The sequence below is a fragment of the Nicotiana sylvestris genome, chromosome 3, assembly GCF_000393655.2.
Source record: "Nicotiana sylvestris chromosome 3, ASM39365v2, whole genome shotgun sequence".
In the NCBI taxonomy this organism is placed as follows: Eukaryota; Viridiplantae; Streptophyta; class Magnoliopsida; order Solanales; family Solanaceae; genus Nicotiana; species Nicotiana sylvestris.
In genome coordinates this window covers 25,627,469-25,645,189 of record NC_091059.1, presented here as the reverse complement: position 1 = coordinate 25,645,189, position 17,721 = coordinate 25,627,469, and the positions used below count along the sequence as shown (strand labels likewise).

Sequence of the window (17,721 nt, the reverse complement as noted above, 5' to 3'; positions counted from 1 at the left end):
CAATGCATAGCGGCAAAGGTAAGAGGACTCATACAAGGAAATTTAGTTGGGACGACAAGGTTAGTGATTTTTTAAATGTTAGACGACCTCCAATGAGAGTTGCCAAACAAAAGAAGGCCGCCCCAACTACATCTACAAAGTCCAATCGTTCAAAAAAGAAATCATGAATTTTGAATACATCTTGAAGAATTGGGATTGTGATGAAAAAGAGTTACAAATTGAAGAAATTACAAGTTCGGACAAGAAGGGACAACATTTTAATTCCTTCATCATTTTATTCTACCATTATATTAGTATTCTCATTTGTAATATCATCACAGAGTATGTTATAAACTCTGTGATGATCATTGAATATTTGGTACTTTCCAGTTCTTATTTTTTACATGCATGTTAGTAGGTGAGGCTATTTAAAGCCTCAATAGGATTAGTAAGGTAAGGTTTAGCCCGGTTTGAGTTGCCTTGGTCCTATGCCTTTGGAAAAATATCTACACGGCTATGAGATTATATGTCCTCGTGAGACTTTGCCGGCAGCTACACCATGAATCCTCTACATGAGGCTGCCATCATAAGGCAATGTGAGGCGCAGATGAGTGATTATATAGCCAAGGCATATGGTTAACAATACCGATGCTATTGTCCCCTTATTTGTACTTTTCCGAATTGTTATATATATAACTTTTTCTTTTATTAATAAAAAACTAACCCTTGCCGCTTGGCTAGCGGATTGATTGCATTGTTTTGCTATAAATTGTGGATACGGTGAAAGGGGATGGTCCCATTTCATAAATCAAAATCCACTAAAACCTGATTCATCAACCAGTTATGGCTGATCATGCTATTATTCATAATTGAAAGACTGATAATACACCCCAAAGAGACCAAAATCTTTACTTTCAAATTTGGCATGTGGGAGCTATTAATCATCAGAGCCAATAAGTAGCATTATTATCTAGTTTTAAAAATAATGCTCAAAGCTATACAGATTCTGGGTTCATCTTCTGGGTCTGTATCCTCTAGATTCAGGAAGCCTCAACAAAATTCTGGGCTTTCCTTAATTTCCACAAGAAAATCCATTGGCACAATAAATATAAAGACTGATTCTTTGTTATTGCCGGCTTCTCATTATAAGGGTCGTTTTAGAATGTCTTCAACTCATTCTCAATCAAACCCAGATGGCCCATCTTCATCCCAACCTTCCTTTTCATCTGTTGCAGCAATACAGTCAACTGTGAGTTGTTACTACTTAATAAAAAAATGGGTTTAAATTTCTTGAAATTGTTGTCTATTCCCTACTTGTCTTATTAATTGTGATAATTCATAATTCTGTAACTTTTCAGCTTGTTTGGTGTTTTTTATCCATTTCCAAGTATTTGTAGTTTTGATTATTTTTTGGGTATTGTATGCATAATTACAGATATTCAATTCTTGGTTTTTGTAGAGTACCAATTGTTTTAGTTGGAAAGTTTTGTATTTTCAAGATTACCCTTTTTACAGATTTATGTTGGAGTTTGAGTGGTTTGTTAAGCCATGGAAGCGACGACTAATGCTTGTATTAGGGTACATCGCACCCCTTCTGGTGCGGCCCTTCCCCGGACCCTATGTGAACGCGGGATGCCTTGTGCACTGGACTGCCCTTTTGCCCTTTTTTTGAGTGGTTTGTTTACTTTTTTTGATAGTTTTAGATTTACTGATACTGATGAGTGATGGGTCAAGGTGCTAGATTGTGTGATTTCTAGTGCCTTATCTGTCTTTGTTGGTTGAGTGGTTGTGCTTTATGTTTGATGTTGCAAGTTGGTACATTGAATTGGATTCAAAGTAGATTTAATACTAGTGTTTGGAAACCACAGGTTTAAGTGCTACTTAGGATCCTTTAGTTGGATAAAAAGTAGATTACTCGAACGAAAACCTTCTCTTATTTTGGTAGGTATGAACCAATTAACTCTTTCACCTCGGACACAACAACATAATTTGTAACCGAAGAGCCAGCACTTAGTCCCTACATTCAATCATCTATATTATTCTATACTCTAAGGCCTTAAGTTTAGGTTAAAAATTCTCGCTTTTTTTAAGGCAGATTTTTTTGAATATTGTGCACTTCTTTTGATGGTTGTTGATTTACTAAAACAGATGACTCAAGATGCTGATTTCTGTTGTTTCTGGTGCCGTTTTCTTTATATGTAGTTGGTTGGTTGTTCTTTATGTTCGAGGTTGCGTCTTGGCACATTGAATGAGATTCAAAGTGGTCTTAGATTAAAAGATATTTGTGAAAGCACAGGGTCAAGTGCTACCTAGGATCCTTTTGTTGGAGAAATTGATGGATTAGTTGAATGAAAACGTGTTCTTATTCGGATTGGTATCAACCATCTAGCTTTGTACCTCTTACACTAAAGTTTTACTATGGAGTGAAGCCTCAACATTTAAACCCTAATTAAGTCATACATACTCGGTATTTATTGCCCCGTTCTCACTCTCTTCCTTTAAATTTTCTCTGAAGAAACTCTGTATATCTTCTGACAATTAAAACTTCTAAAAGAGAAGTCTGGACTTAGAGGGTGTTTGGATTGGCTTATTATAAGTGCTTATTGGCTTTTAAGCACTTTTTTAGTTTGTGTGGTGTTTGGCAATACTAAAAAGTGCTTAAAAATCACTTACTTTTAGGCATGAAAAGTACAAAAATAAGCCAAAAGCCAAAAGTTGGGTATTACCAACTTATGACTTTTGGCTTTTAGCTTAAAAGCTAGTTTTTGTAGGCCAATCCAAACACCCTCTTAGACATTATGGATTGAATTTGAAAGAAGCTAAAGAGACTTCATCTCTCTTTCTCCTTTGTACTCTGGTATACCCTCGTTTACCTCATATTTTCTCCGGTAGCTTGCTTAATAATCTAGTATGCCTACTTTAGTCAATTTCCTTCAAACATGCGAAATATAAATAAGCCTGTCATCATATCTTCAGTTTAGAGCTATTTGTCTGCTTCCTCTGAGCAAAATGAAACTTCCAACAGCAATATAATTTGGTGAAATGGGGCTACCTGCCTAGGACCATCTGTCAACGGTTCAACATGGGCATCATCCCCTTCTTTTAGAGCTAGATTTTCACCATCACCTACAAAGAATTTGGGTTTTGAGATGATGTTGATTTGGTATATGAATTTTGATAAAAGGCAAATATCGACAAATTTGAGCTTGCCACCATCATTTTAGTTGTCAAAGAAAACAGCATTTCACCTTTTCTTGTAGACGAGTTAGATCATAGAAAGACATTGGATTTGTTATGATTTGTCGGAAAAGAAAAGGTTGGTTCTTTAATAGGTTTTGGAGGATAAACACTTGCATCAGGTTAATGTGCTCACTACTCAATATGTAAGACATTTGTGAAATAGGAAAAGGGTCTAGTTGTTTTATTGTTAAATATCAGCACTATTTTTTCCCCTTTTCTTTGGTAAATCAACCTTCAAGTATCACAACATATAAGTGCCTTAACAACGTATATCTATCTAGCTATCCCAATATTCTATACATAGCGGTAATTTTTCATCACATAAAAAAATAGATGAAATAAAAAGAATCTTGTTATACTCTTTACATCTCTTTCAGTATTATGAAATGATCTCCTATCTCTTCATTTCCAACTATTCCAAAAGAAACACAATGGTGTCCTTCTCCAAACTGCTGCTTTCCTTGTCCCCAGTATGACTCTTGAGATATTAAATAATAAACACGCAAGATTCGGAAGTTGAGTAGTGTATTTAAAATGGACCAAAAGATCATCCATGTGTTCTCGCTAGTTCTTACATAAACAACACCAATTGACCATCATTGATCTCCTCATCCTCAAGTTATCCTCCGTTAATATTGCATCTCCTATTGCACACCTAGTAAAGAATACTACTTTTTTTTATGGGCGGGGGCTTTCTATAAACCCTTTTTGAAAATATTTACAATTCTTGGATAAAGATTCCAGGATCCTAGGAATTCAGCACTGTTGACTATTAACTTTTATTAAACTAAGATCACAGGATTTACTTTCTGTATGATCATCCACCAACACTATCTGCTCTCTATTTATGTGGTATATTTGTTCGAAGCAGAACATGGTAGCCCTCATTTTTCTCCCAGCTAACAACTTGACCCATAGGCTTAGCGACAATTGTATGAGCATTCCATAGAGGGAACAAAGAGGACTCGGTACACCAATTAAATAGCAGGAGTATTAGCAATAAGAATTGATACGACACTTCCTTTAGTAGAAATGATTGGTTTGAACAAAAAATTCCCATGTTTAAATCTCTGTATTAGATTCTTCTGTGGTGGAATTGTCTCTCCTAGCTTGGGGCTAGATTAAGAGTGAGTTTTGTCACAGAAAAGGGGCTAGGTATTCAGATTATTTATTGATTCTTCAAAGAAGGATTAGGCAAATCCAACCAGTGGAACATACAGATAATAACAAAGATAAAAGCGTTGCATAGTTGGTGAACTGGAACTCTAGATAATTGAGTTTTTTCCATAATCATGGATCAATAGTAGGTACCACAAATCAGAATCTTGGTGTATAGCCAACCTTCAATAATTGTTAGTACAGAAGCGAGGTTCGGCTTTGTTAATTGTATTAGCAATCTCTAATTGAGATGAGGACTAAATAAAATTTGGATATTGACATGTTATTAGTTTTTAACCACGGCCAAAAGTGCAAAGCCTATGGGCTATGATTGGCCATGCTTCTCTTGATCCTACCTGTCACTGGTAAAGGCAGGTCAAGATCAAATGGACGCTTGAGATTGTTAGTCACTTTATCTTTGTGGAGGTAGGAGAATTTCTTTTGTACTTGTAAAGCATGCTAATAAAGAGAAGAATCTTTTGAGGAGCACCTGCGGTAATAATTTCAGTCGTCAACCCAAGTTTTTTTGTTGTGTATTGATGCATGATGTGAATTTGAATCAGCTAAGAATATGTCTAATTGGCGGAGAAGTGATCTAAAAGGCAGGAATATTGTTTGTATAGCTATCAAGTATGTTAACTATTAATTGGTCTTTGCAAGATTTGTGCTTAAGGTGTTCAAATGCAAAGTGAAATTTCCTTTTTCAACAAGGGCTAGATATTGCCATATAAGAAAAACAAAATACATAGTTTACCCATCAAACTTGCACCGAAATCCCTGTTACACACTTTTTTTTCACGAGTAATCTTTTACGCACTCAACCTTTCAAAAGTGTGTCTAATACACACTTTTTTGATTACGAGTCACTCGCGTGTTTTTCACACATCAGAGGCGAGTGGACAATTATAATTCTGTGTCTGAAGGCTCATTTTGACAGCACTTGTCCTGCCTTTTCATTTTTTTCATTTTTCTAAATCCTTTTCGTCATTATTTAGAAAAAAACATCCACTATTATTTTCCATCTTTTTCCATTATTGCACCATCGCCTTCTTCTACCACCATACCACCAAATATTTTTGCCAAGATTTAAAGGAGGATAAAAAAAATCAGAGTTTCATATTTAACATAGGAATCGCTGAATGATTGTGTCACGGTTGAGTTGCCTGGGTGGCCAAAAGCTGAAGGGAAAATTCGTGGAGTTCTTCATATATGTTTCATGAGAATTTGTGGGTTCTCATTGGGTATGTGGAGTTTCTTCCATTTCAGCCATTAATAGGTTGGGAATTTTGAGCTCTTGGGTTTTATTTTGTTGTCACTGTTTCTTGTGTAAGCACATTTGGTACTCAAACTATATAATTAGTTAGTCAATTTGAAAGAGGCAAGATACAAATACGAGGAATTTTAGGGAAAATATTTAATCGGCAATGATGATAGAAATTCAATGTTGTCCTAATAATTTGAAAATTAAAATTAAAAATAAAGGTTCATGGTTGCTGGTACAAATTACTCACTTGGAGAGGGGGGGGAGCCATGGTGGTACAACTTGGGGAAGATGAAAAAGATGGATATAATTGTAAATTCAAGTTTTTTTTTTAAAGCCAATAACACGTGTCACATTCTTATTGGTGCATGACTACACTTGATGAGAAAAAAAGGGGACAAGTACTGAAGAGGTGTGTTTTAGACACTTTTTAAAAGTTGAATATATAAAAAGTTTCTCGTGAAAAAAAAGGTGTGTAGCAAGGATTTTGATGCAAGTTTAATGGGTAAACTATGTATTTTGCCTAGAAGAAAAGAAATCAGGCAATATAGGAGAAGAAAATTGGAAGATTATCAACCGCGTTGGTTGTGGTACCATTTGATCTTACCTACAAGAAAATAGAAATATGCATACACTAAAAAAACTTCTGCAAATAAATTGTGAATGCATTGTAGGATAAATTCTTGAAGAAAAACTGTCAAAATAAACTTTACATGAAAAAAGACTGTTATGCTTCACATATGTTCCTGGCACTACAATGTATGGTCATATTACTAGCTTTAATAAGTTGGCGATAAATTTGCAGAATATAGACGATGGAGATATGACATTAATGTTATTAAGTTTACTTCTCGATGAGTACGAGCACCTCAAAACTACTGTATTTCATGGGAATGATGAAGTATCTCTCAAAGAAGTTTGTTCTGCCTTATACAGCTATGAACAAAGAAAGAGAGAAAAACAAAAGAATGGAGAAGGAGAAGGAGAAGCACTAGTCGTGAGAAGTCCTTCTCAAAATCAGATGAGAACGAAGAAAGGAAGATCGAAGTCAAGATCCAAACCCCGCAAAGATGAATGTGCCTTTTGCCGAGAAAAAGGGCACTGGAAGGAAGACTGTCCAAAGTTGAAAAACAAGGCCAAACCTAACAATGAGAAGGCTATCATAATTTCAAATATAGCTGATTGTCACGACTCTGATTTCTCAGTAATTACCATACAGCTATTCAAACCATATAACATATGGCTGATGGATTCAACTTGTAGCTATCATACTTCGCTTGTTCGGAAGCCCCTTTAGAGATAAGGACGATCCAGGAGCTTACTTCAAGTATTTATAACTCTGGTAGCAACACGTGACAGGCGAATGACATGATTCTCGAGGAGTTACACGACGGCCATGTGATGATGCATCAAATAGATGCAAGGGTGGATGACTCAGTAGGTCCTTGTATGGACTGATTGTGTTCCCCACAGGGAGTAGAGGAAATAGGAGTGGACATCTATATGGGCTTCATGTGATTCGAAGCCAACCACTATGTATTGCAAGAAAGTCCTATGTGTACCTATGTATACCTAATGAAAGCCAACAAGAGCCTCTTAACACTTACCTGCCTAAACCAAGCAAGATTCAAGAATAAATCCATTACCAGCAAGATACGATACGGCTTAGCCAAAAAAGGTGAGCGCCTAGCGCGAGCCTTATTGAAAACGGCCTAGCTAACGAGCAATCTTTCTAAAGCAAGAAGCAAGGGCGCAGCAGCTGCACGAAGTTGCTTCTTAGGGCATATCCGTTTTCTTGCTCGTTAGCGCTTGACTAATAAGATAGAAAGAGCCTTTCTTGCTTGTTTAGTAAAGTCAAGCTTTGGCGGTAGGTAAAGTGTGATTATGCAATGTAAATGCATGAAAAATGCATCTACAAATTTTTTCCTAAAAGGAGGCTTTCAAATGTTCACACTAGTTCACATGAATCTTGTCAAATTTAACAGTTAGCAAGTATATGCATGATCCGGGAAAGGAGCATTGACAAGCTGTGAAATGGATCTCATTTACTATTTATTAGCTACCTTTAGATATAGTAGTTGTGATTTAATCACTCTCTATATATTTGGCTTCCGCAACAAATAGGAACTCAGTATTCCTCCTTTTCCTTTTCCTTTCTACCTCCTGGTGCAGAGTGTTGGGGGGAGGAAGTTAATAAGTTGCATTTGGCCTTATCATATAATGCATAAGGGATTCAAATGGAGGATATGTATAGCAAGAGTTTTTATAGCCGACCCCAACTAGCTTGGGATTGAGACTTAGTTATTATATAATGATTAATGCGTGAGGAAAACAAGCAACTGGGTCATACCAAAAAAAATGGAAAAATTATGGAAGCTCTAATTTTCAACCAAGTAAAACCCCTTCTGAAATATGAGTGTCAAGACATATATTCGGAAAATTTGAGGCAAAAGGCTTTAGTCTAGTTGGATACTGGTTGATACTAAAGTAGAAGTGGGACTTTAGGTAGCTGATAGATTATCATTGATTAGTGAGAAAATTAGGAGATAAAAAAGATGAAACTAGTGGAATCTTTGATATTGCATTCATATATAAGTATTATTCGCAAATGTGCAAATTATATGACACAATTATTGTTTGGAAGATCAAACAACGTTTCCTAGTATACGTTTTAAATATTTCTAAATTTCAAAGACATGAGTTTACAGACCTTTTTAGGTCGTTCTCAATAGGCAAATGAACTTTGAAAAATAATCCAATCTATGGATGCTCCATATAACGATTCATTTGTGATGGAGAAAGTATTTTCTTTTTGAAAGGTAAGTTGACTTTTCATAAGAAGGTAAAAGTATTTCATCGGCAGTATAGTTATCCAACTCATAGTTCTGGCATAAATCATGGCATGAGCAGTTGGAAATTTTTCTAGTAAGAACTATCGAGCTACAAGCTTCTATTCTGATAAAATGTCCTGCAAAAGCTTCGACGTAATATCTGATAAAAAGCTTCTAAATGCTAACATGCCTATACTTGTGGACATCTTATGTACATCTAGCTGTCAGAGTTAGAAACAACTTAAATCTATTATGAAATGGTGGCATTCAGCTGGAGTTTCTCTCTCCTCTTTCTCTTCAGCTTCGTCTTTTGTTTCTCTTCCTGTACTAAAAGTTAGTTTGCAGTCTGCACTTTTGCAAATTGGGAAGAAAACTGAACCTTGAGCTTAACTCAACCTCAGAAAGCCAGCTCAGAGGTGAGGATATCTCAACATCATGTAAGGGGATAAGAGCTCTTTCCTCGACTAATGTGAAACACTCTAACCTCCAACTCCCACAACCCGCACGCCCAAGGCTGGACATTGTGAGCATGGGCAACTTGACTTGGGAGTCCAGCATTGGATAAACCAAGAACAAGATAGGTCTGACTCTAATACCATTTCGAGAAAAATGAATCTTTCGTCTAACTCAACCCCAAAAATTAACTCATGATGTGAGAATACCAACCCACTTGCTCAAATAACGTTGACAATCTAACACCAGCCAATTCTTTTTAAAAATTATAGCAATAACAAAAAATCCAGTGTAGTCTCATAAGTGAGATCTGGGAGGGTAGTGTGTACGCAAACCTTACCCTTACCTTGAAAGATAGAGAGACTATTTCTGAATGATTCTCGACTCAAGAAAGATAAGAAGAAAGGAGTAACAACAAGTAATAACACCAGCAAGCCAATCAGAAAATCGAAGTGAACGAAACAAGTGATAACAGAAACATGGGCGGATCTAGTATGTAATCTACGGGTTCCCGTGAACCCGGTACCTTTTGTCCAAACAGTGTAAACGTGTTTTAAAAATTCATTAAATATCTACAAATATTTAATTGTGAACCCAGTTACTATTGAAAATTTACTCGAAGTCGTTGCAGGAACCCATAAATATTAAATCCTGGATCCGCCTCTGATTACAGAAATATAAGAATAAGAAAATACAAGACTAACACTAAGTAGCACATTAATACCACTGGTATGAACAAGGAAAACAGAAAATAGTCGGCCACCTAACCTTCTATCCGAATTCTCGATCTCCACACCTTGCTATCAAGGGTCATGTACTCGGTAACCTGGAGCATTGTCATGTCTTGCCTCATCACCTCACCCCAATACTTTTTCGGCCTACCCCTACCTCTCCTTGGGCCCTCTAAGGCCAACCTCTCACACCTCCGCATTGGGACATCAGTGCCTCTCCTCTTTATATGCCCGAACCATCTAAGTCTCACTTTCGCATCTTTTCCTCCGCAGGGGCTATGCCATCTTTTTCCGAATATCTTCATTCCTAATTTTATCCAACCTGGTGTACCCACACATCTATCTCAACATCCTCATTTCTGCTACCTTCATCTTTTGGATATCGGAGTTCTTGACTGGCTAACACTCAACCCCATATAGCGTAGTTGGTCTGACCATCGCTGTGTAGAACTTATCTTTAAGTTTTGGTGGCACATTCTTATCACAAAAAACACTGGAGGTGAGCCCCCATTTCACACACCCTGCTCCAATACGATGTGTGACATCCTAGTCAATTTCCCTATTCCCTTGTATAACTAACCTAAGGTACTTGAAACTTCCTTTCCTAGGGATGACTTGTGTGTCAAGCCTCACGTCTCCACCCGTGCCGTTTCCTGAGTCACCCCACTGAACTTACATTTCAAGTATTTTGTCTTGGTGCTGCTCAACTTGAAACCTTTAGACTCGAGAGTCTGCCTCCAAACCTCCAACCTCGCATTAACACCGCCTCGCGTCTCATCAATCAGTACAATGTCATCTGCAAATAATATGCACCACGGCACCTCCCCTTGAATGTGGCGCGTCAGTGCGTCCATAGCCAGGGTAAATAAAAATGGGTTGAGAGCCAATCCCGGGTGCAACCCCATCACCACTGGGAAGTGTTCCGAATCCCCTCCTATTGTCCTCACCCGGGTCTTAGCTCCATTGTAGATGTCCTTAATCGCCCTAATGTAACGCAATAGGTACGCAATAGGTACACCTCTTAAAAATTACCTATATGTTATTTAAATTTGAATAGATATGAGAATGTTTTTGTGTTTTATAAATTTTCCATGTCCCTTTATCTTTTCCCTGATCCATTCAGTTCAAACAACATGTAGGGCAATATTCGCAAGGTCAACTTCTGCCAGTTTTGTGGAGGCTCAACAAAGCATGAGATACCTGATGGTGAGGAAAAGGTGAGAGCTATCTGCACCCGCTGTGGGAAGATTATCTATGAGAATCCAAAAATGGTAAGATTTTATGAAGCTTTACGGTCTACATTTTTCCGGCATGGATTCTCGAATCAAATGCAGATTAATCATTGTATTACCACTTGAAATTGTAATGATTACATGATTTTCCCTTTGGCTTTTCATAACATAGATGATTGGTGGGTAATATTCAAAATTGATGGTTGAAACTTGAAAGTGGGAGTGTCCATCTTTGTTTAGAACCAGATAAATCCCCCAAACCAAATCAGTTTGGTAACCTTGTTTCAATTATTAAGTCTACTTATTTGAATTTTTATCAAATTCAGTTTTGTTTGGGGGACAGTTTGAAATATGCATATACCTAGGAATAAGGAAAACATAGCACAATTTGTTAAGCGACAGTGGAAGACAAAAGATAGCTAAGCTAGTTGAGATATTGCTGCAAAGGAGCAAACAGTATTGGTCAAGAGAGAGTGGGTAGAAAATTGCCAAAGATATAGCTAAGCTAGTTTAGATATAGCTAAAAAATAAGAGTGCAAGAAAGGATGGTAAGCCAAAGAACACAACCTTGTATGGCTTTTGTGGATGTTTATTTATCAGATAGGTTTATCCTTTGTTTGCTTGCATTCTTTAATTGTGAGGTTAAAGAGTCTATTCAGACTCTGTTTTGCTTTATTTTGCATTTTGGATAGTTTGGGAACTGGCTAAACTTCAGGTAGGTGTTCCATGGGAAATAGTTATTATGGTAAATTTACCCAGTTGGTCTGCACACCCTGGGAGGGCTGCTCAAGCATGCTCTGCGGGACAACCCCCCCCCCCCCCCCCACACACACACACACTGAAATCTTAGTGATTCTAGTTGTTTACTAATCTGAATCTCATTGATTATAGTTTGTCTTACTATGAACTTTGAGGTTGCAAGACCATAATTACTCTCGTTTATAGTAGCCATATGAATTAATATGATTCTTTCTCCTGTTGTGGTTTTATTATTCATTTGTGCAACGCACAACAAACACAGAGTTTTATCCTGCATTGTACTAAGGGAATAATATTTGTAATCATCCACAAATACAGGTTGTTGGTTGCCTTATTGAGCACGATAAGAAGATATTAATGTGCAGGCGGAAAATTCAACCATCGTACGGCCTTTGGTATGTGCCTGCCAACAATATTTAGTGAGGCAAAAGGAGGTCTTTCACTTACCTCCCTAAGAAAGTCCTTTTTTTAAAATTCCCAACATCCAGAAATGTAGAAAGTGGTGAAGTACTTCAAACTCCAGTATTGTGAGTTTATCTTCAAATATTGTTGTACTGGTAGGACACTGCCCGCTGGCTACATGGAAATTGGTGAATCTGCTGCAGAAGGAGCAATTAGGGAAACTCTAGAAGAGGCAAATGCAGAAGTAGAGGTTCAGTCACCTTTTGCTCAATTAGACATCCCTCTTATAGGCCAAGTGAGTATAAGCATCTTGAAGATGACAAGTACTATCTATGAATTGAGACAGATAGTGATGACACTTGTTCATTGTGTTGCAGACGTACATGATTTTTTTGGCGAAGCTGAAAACTCCCCACTTTTCACCAGGTCCAGAATCATCTGAATGTCGGCTTTATGAGCTTGATGATATTCCTTTTGATTCTTTAGCATTTTCATCAATGCTGGTGACCTTGAAGTTGGTATGTTTATGTTACGAGGTTAAATATGTACTTAATGGAAAAAAATGCACACACACACACACACATGTATGTAAAAAAATAACATTTTCTTCATTTGCTTGCTTTTTCTAATTTTAAGTGACCTTTCTTATTTCATGTGATTGTAGTACATTGAAGATATTAAAGTTGGAAGACCGAAGTTTCATTATGGAATCATTAACAAGAGGTATTTTGGTCAGCCTATATGATAGTTTTCACTTCGCTATACAGATCCTTTATGAAGCTTAAGTAGTCTGATGAGCAATGTATTAGATGAGTCCTATTTGAATATGTATAACAAACAGAACAGAGAGCATTGTTAGTCTACACAAGCATTTATAGCTACACCAAAAACATGAAATGTCGTTCATTTGAAGACGAAACTAATCGGAAAAATCACAAACCATAAGTGTTCCTTCCATTAGCTGTAAGTGGTACTGTAACTTTTTCTTTCTTATATTTCATTTCTAGAGCGTTAGAATTTGTCTTCTGGTTATTAGCAAGCAGTGAATCGGTTATACTCAACCATGTTGTCTTTCAATAACCTTTGATTTGGAAAAGAAAGTGACCCACTAATGGCAACTTGATTAACGTTATCGCTTTGAGTATGCTCTGCACTGGTGGTGGTTGTGCATTTTGTAAGGCTTGCTTTTCAAATTAAATTCTCTCCTTCCCCTTTAAATTAATTTCTCTGACATTGCAATCTGTTTTGTCTGTTTGGCATTTCTTTGCACGACATCAACTCAATTCTAAGCTGAGCCGAACTTGATTCCCTCTTACTCCTTATCTTTAGTGAAAGCTTAAATTAGTGTAGAATGTAGATTAGTTTGCTGTGTTTGTCTACTAGAACCAGTTAAGTTCATATTTTTATCCTTTTCAACTCCCCATGGTTTGATGGAATCCTGTCTTGGATTGACATGCAATGAGTAGTATATAGCCCTCTCAGAAGAATAATATGCATCTGACAGATGTAAGGAAGCACATTTCGAACTTTATGAATTCATCTGCAGCAATTTAACTTTCAAGTTGAGATACATCGTACTCCCCAACCTTTTTTTTTCAACATTTTTTAACATTAAGTTATTTGTCCACTTTTGATGCTCGACTTCAAGGGTTGAGCGCTTGCTGAAAAGTATAAGTTGTTTTAGACCTAAAGATTAGACCGGGAAAATTCTTTCTGGATATTGTTGCTTGAGACTACTCTACTTTGGTGTAATATTAAATCTCAACTATATCCTACTTTGGTGTGTGCTGGTCTTAACCATGTCAAGAAAATCCAATTTGCTGGAGTTGGTTCATTAGCCAATGGTATAATGTAAGCTCTTTGATGGATTCCAAACCTTCTTTTCTTCTGCCAAGAGCTTGTCTTTAAGTTGCATTTCTTTATCTTTTTTCCTTCCTAATGTGTGAAATCTTGTTTCCAGGCCTGGCACAAGCCCTTCTGAAATCCATGCCTACACTTTGGATTATCATATGCAATCCTAACAAGCATGTAGACCAGAAGATGGGGTGATGTGAAACAGTTAATTCTGACTGTTTATCCCCCATAACAGACTCAACAGTGCTGATGCATTCTGATCTTCGTCCAGATAGGAAGAGTTTCCGGTGTTCTCACTCAATGAAAGCATCTGGAAATGAATTTCTTTCATCATAGATCTATTGTTGTGTTGATATTTCCATTCTTTTAACCATCTTGTAAAAAGTCTCCCTGGTTTGAGTAGTACAAATTGTCTTTCTTGAGTTGTGATGGATGCAGACTGAACTTTATTAACATTTTTTATCGTTTTCTTAATTAAGCAACGATATAAAACTAGTAGAAAAAACATGTTTGTTAATTACATGTGATACGTGTATTGTTGTTCCACGTCCAATTCGTCGTAAGATAATACATCAATTGTGACAAAACTAATACACAGATAATTAAGGAACGAAACACTGTATTATTAATGAAGAATAACGTATGTCCTATATTTTTTATTAATGCGTCTAAGCAAACAGTCCTTTATTGTTATAACCAATTTAATCTGGATTTGACTTGGGGCATTTGCATCTATACCCGCTTTTTGTGTCACGTTTTAACTTGTACCCGCTTTGCAAAAAACAATTGCAAGCGTACCCGCTTTTTCGCATAACTTAAGCATGCGGGGCTGAAGTAGCAAAGGCAATCACGCAAAACTTCAGCATTTTAGTAGCCGGACCTGAAGTTCAGCTCTAGAGCTGAAGTTTTTGTTTGTAAGCTTCAGCTCTAGAACTGAAGTTTTTGTTTTGGAGCTGTCGAACTTCAGCTCTAGAGCTGAAGTTTTTGTTTGTAACTGGCGAACTTCAGCTCTTTAGCCTATTTACACCATGAGTGTAATCCTCCCCTTGTTCATAGGTATTTGTTTCTTTCACTTTTGCGACTCTAACCAAAACATAAAAGGAAGAACATATAAAACCATTGCTCACGCTTACAATGGGAATATGTGTTTCCTTCTAAGATTAGCTATAAAATAAAACAAAAAAGAAAATTTACTTAGGGAATATCATCAACCAGTTGAGTCCAAAATTGCAAATACTAAGTTTTTAAGTAGAAATTATTTTTTATTAAAGGTCTGCTTGATCCAAAGCAATGAGTCATTTGGCAGTTGAAGATTGTCTTTTCCTTAGTGAGAAGTCGGGAACAAAATACCATAAGCAACAGACAAGTAAAAGAAACTTCATTTCTTGAGATTGTCGTCTGTATTTATAAAATTTTTTGACCAAGTCTTAATTTTCAGTTGTTAATAGAAGAACAAGAAGAAAACGAATGAGGAGGAAAAAAGGGCTGAAGTTGTTTAAAAAGTGGGTACAAGTTAAATATTTTAAAAAAAATGGGTATATGTTAAATGGGGGCGACCAAATAGGGCAACCCGTACAATTTCTACATTTGACTTAGATACAAATAGTGGCCAATTTTGGGCTGGATAATGTCCAGAAATTCCAAAAGAAAAACAAAACAAAGAGAAATGAAAAGACCATGAAACGAAAATGGATTTGGAATTATCCAAAAGTTATATCATAGCGTGACGATTATCCAAGATCATGTGAGGAGATAATACTCAATTTTCATTATCAATGTTGAACAATCTAACATCCTTGGACAACAAGAGTTGCATAATGTTACATGGGGGGGTTCAAAGTTGGGCAAAAAAATAATTGGATATGAATCTGGCTCTAATATCATTTAAGTCATATAGACATTGAGTCTATTTTATCCCCAAAAGCAAGCTAATGAGAAGAATAATTACTGAGAAAATCACGTTTTGTGGCCCCCTAACAATTTATTAGCCCATATTTTTCCTATTGAATCAAAATAGCCTTTAGGCCCAATTTATTAATAAGTTATAGCCACTATTCCCAATTCACATATTTTCGAGATTTTTCTTCTCTTGGCCCCTTAAGTAATAATTCTTTTTCGGGATTTTTACCTAATTATACTTAGAAACTTATTTACCTATGTTCTCTATGCTTTGTAGTTTTTAATAAGTATATAGGTTTTTCTTACAAATTGTATACATCGCTCTTTAAAAAGCTCTCACCCCATTATTAGTGCCTTCAATTAAGAGATTCAATTACATCCTTTCTTTTTTCCCCCCTCTCCTTTTCTCTCTCCTTCCTTTTTTTCTTACATCAAAATCCCTTAATCTACTCCCAGAATCTCCATCTTTTCTCTTCCCACCATTGCTGACAGCTTTATATTATTAAAAAATCGTCAATTGCATCGTTCTTTTGCTGGGAGACTGGACAACACTGAAAATGAAGAAAATATTCAGGAATTGTATGATAAATGTATCATAATTATATATGAATCGTATAAGATACATCAATGCCTAAAATAATATATATCATACTTGTATCACGATTGTATCTAACTTGTATATGGTACATTAATGCCCAAAATAGTACTTGATACGATACAAATAAATTAATAAATAATTATCATATATTTGTGATACAAACTGTGAAAATCGTTACGAACTCACAACTGCTCCTAACAATGTACAATGAATATAAAATTATCATACATTTGTAATACAATTCCTTCAACAATTATGATACATATACAATTATAATATAATCGCGATACATTTTTGAAAAATTATGATACAATTATGATCTTTATCTTCTTCAAGTTTTAATCACAACTCTACACTAAAAATCTAATATAATCGTATTATAATTATATTAGTATTGTATCAAGTATTATTTTAGGTATTGATGTATCATATACAATAAACATTTTAGAAATAAAAAAAACAAGATTCAAAACTTACCCACAACATGATTCTAGAGCAATATTTTGAATGTCGTCTGCATTGTATTAATAAGAAATAGAGATTTTGGGTGATTAGTAAGAAAGAGAGAATTTGGATTTTAAAACCTTTAGAAAAGGAAAAGAATCGGATATTTTTTTTTGGGGGGGGGGGATGAAACGACCCAGCTTCTCCATGTTGTATTATGGTTATGTGATTTGCCGGGGGTGTTTGGTTTTGGTTTGAGTGAGTTTCGGAGTGAAATAGGACACATAGTCCCTAAGTTGGAGCCTTAAGTTGAAAGAGTTGACCGTAGTTTAACTTTTGTGTAGACGATTGCGAAATAGATTTTTGACGTTTCCAATAGCCCCATATGGTAATTTTAGACTTAGGAGCATGTCCGGATATTAATTTGAAGGTCCATAGGTCGTTTCGGCTTGAGTTGGCGAAAGTTAAAAATGTTAGAGGTGTGGAAGGTTGAGAAGTTTAATTGAGAGTTGACTTTATTGATTTCGGGGTCGCATTCCAATTTCGTAAGTTGGAGTAGGGATGTCATGTCATTTATGAGTTGTGTGCAAAATTTGAAGTCAATCGGAGTTGTTTTGGTATGAATCAACATTAGTTTTGGAATTCGGAAGTTCATAGTTTCAATATGTTTGAATTGGATTGCGATTTGTAGAATCGATGTGGTTTGATGTGATTTTTGGCCTCGAGTAGGTCTGTTATGTATTTTAGAATTTGTTGGTATATTCGGATGTGGTCTCGTGGGCCCCGGGTGTGATTCAGATTGAATCCGAAATAATTTTTGACCTTATGCATTGTTGAAGTTTAGCTGTGACTGGTGCAATCGCACCTGCGCATTTTTGGT

At 36.2% G+C, this 17,721-nt stretch overlaps 1 protein-coding gene across 1 annotated transcript; it reads left to right on the top strand.

Annotated features, from left to right (window-relative positions):
• The first annotated feature begins 771 nt into the window (after window positions 1–771).
• On the top strand, window positions 772–14,329 carry LOC104249700 (nudix hydrolase 23, chloroplastic). The gene is made up of 7 exons (XM_009806171.2): window positions 772–1,228; window positions 10,793–10,924; window positions 11,963–12,039; window positions 12,206–12,341; window positions 12,424–12,564; window positions 12,711–12,769; window positions 14,007–14,329. The coding sequence occupies exons 1-7, from the start codon at window positions 965–967 to the stop codon at window positions 14,065–14,067; spliced, it is 870 nt and encodes a 289-aa protein (XP_009804473.1). The 5' UTR covers window positions 772–964; the 3' UTR covers window positions 14,068–14,329.
• Window positions 14,330–17,721: the final 3,392 nt, after the last annotated feature.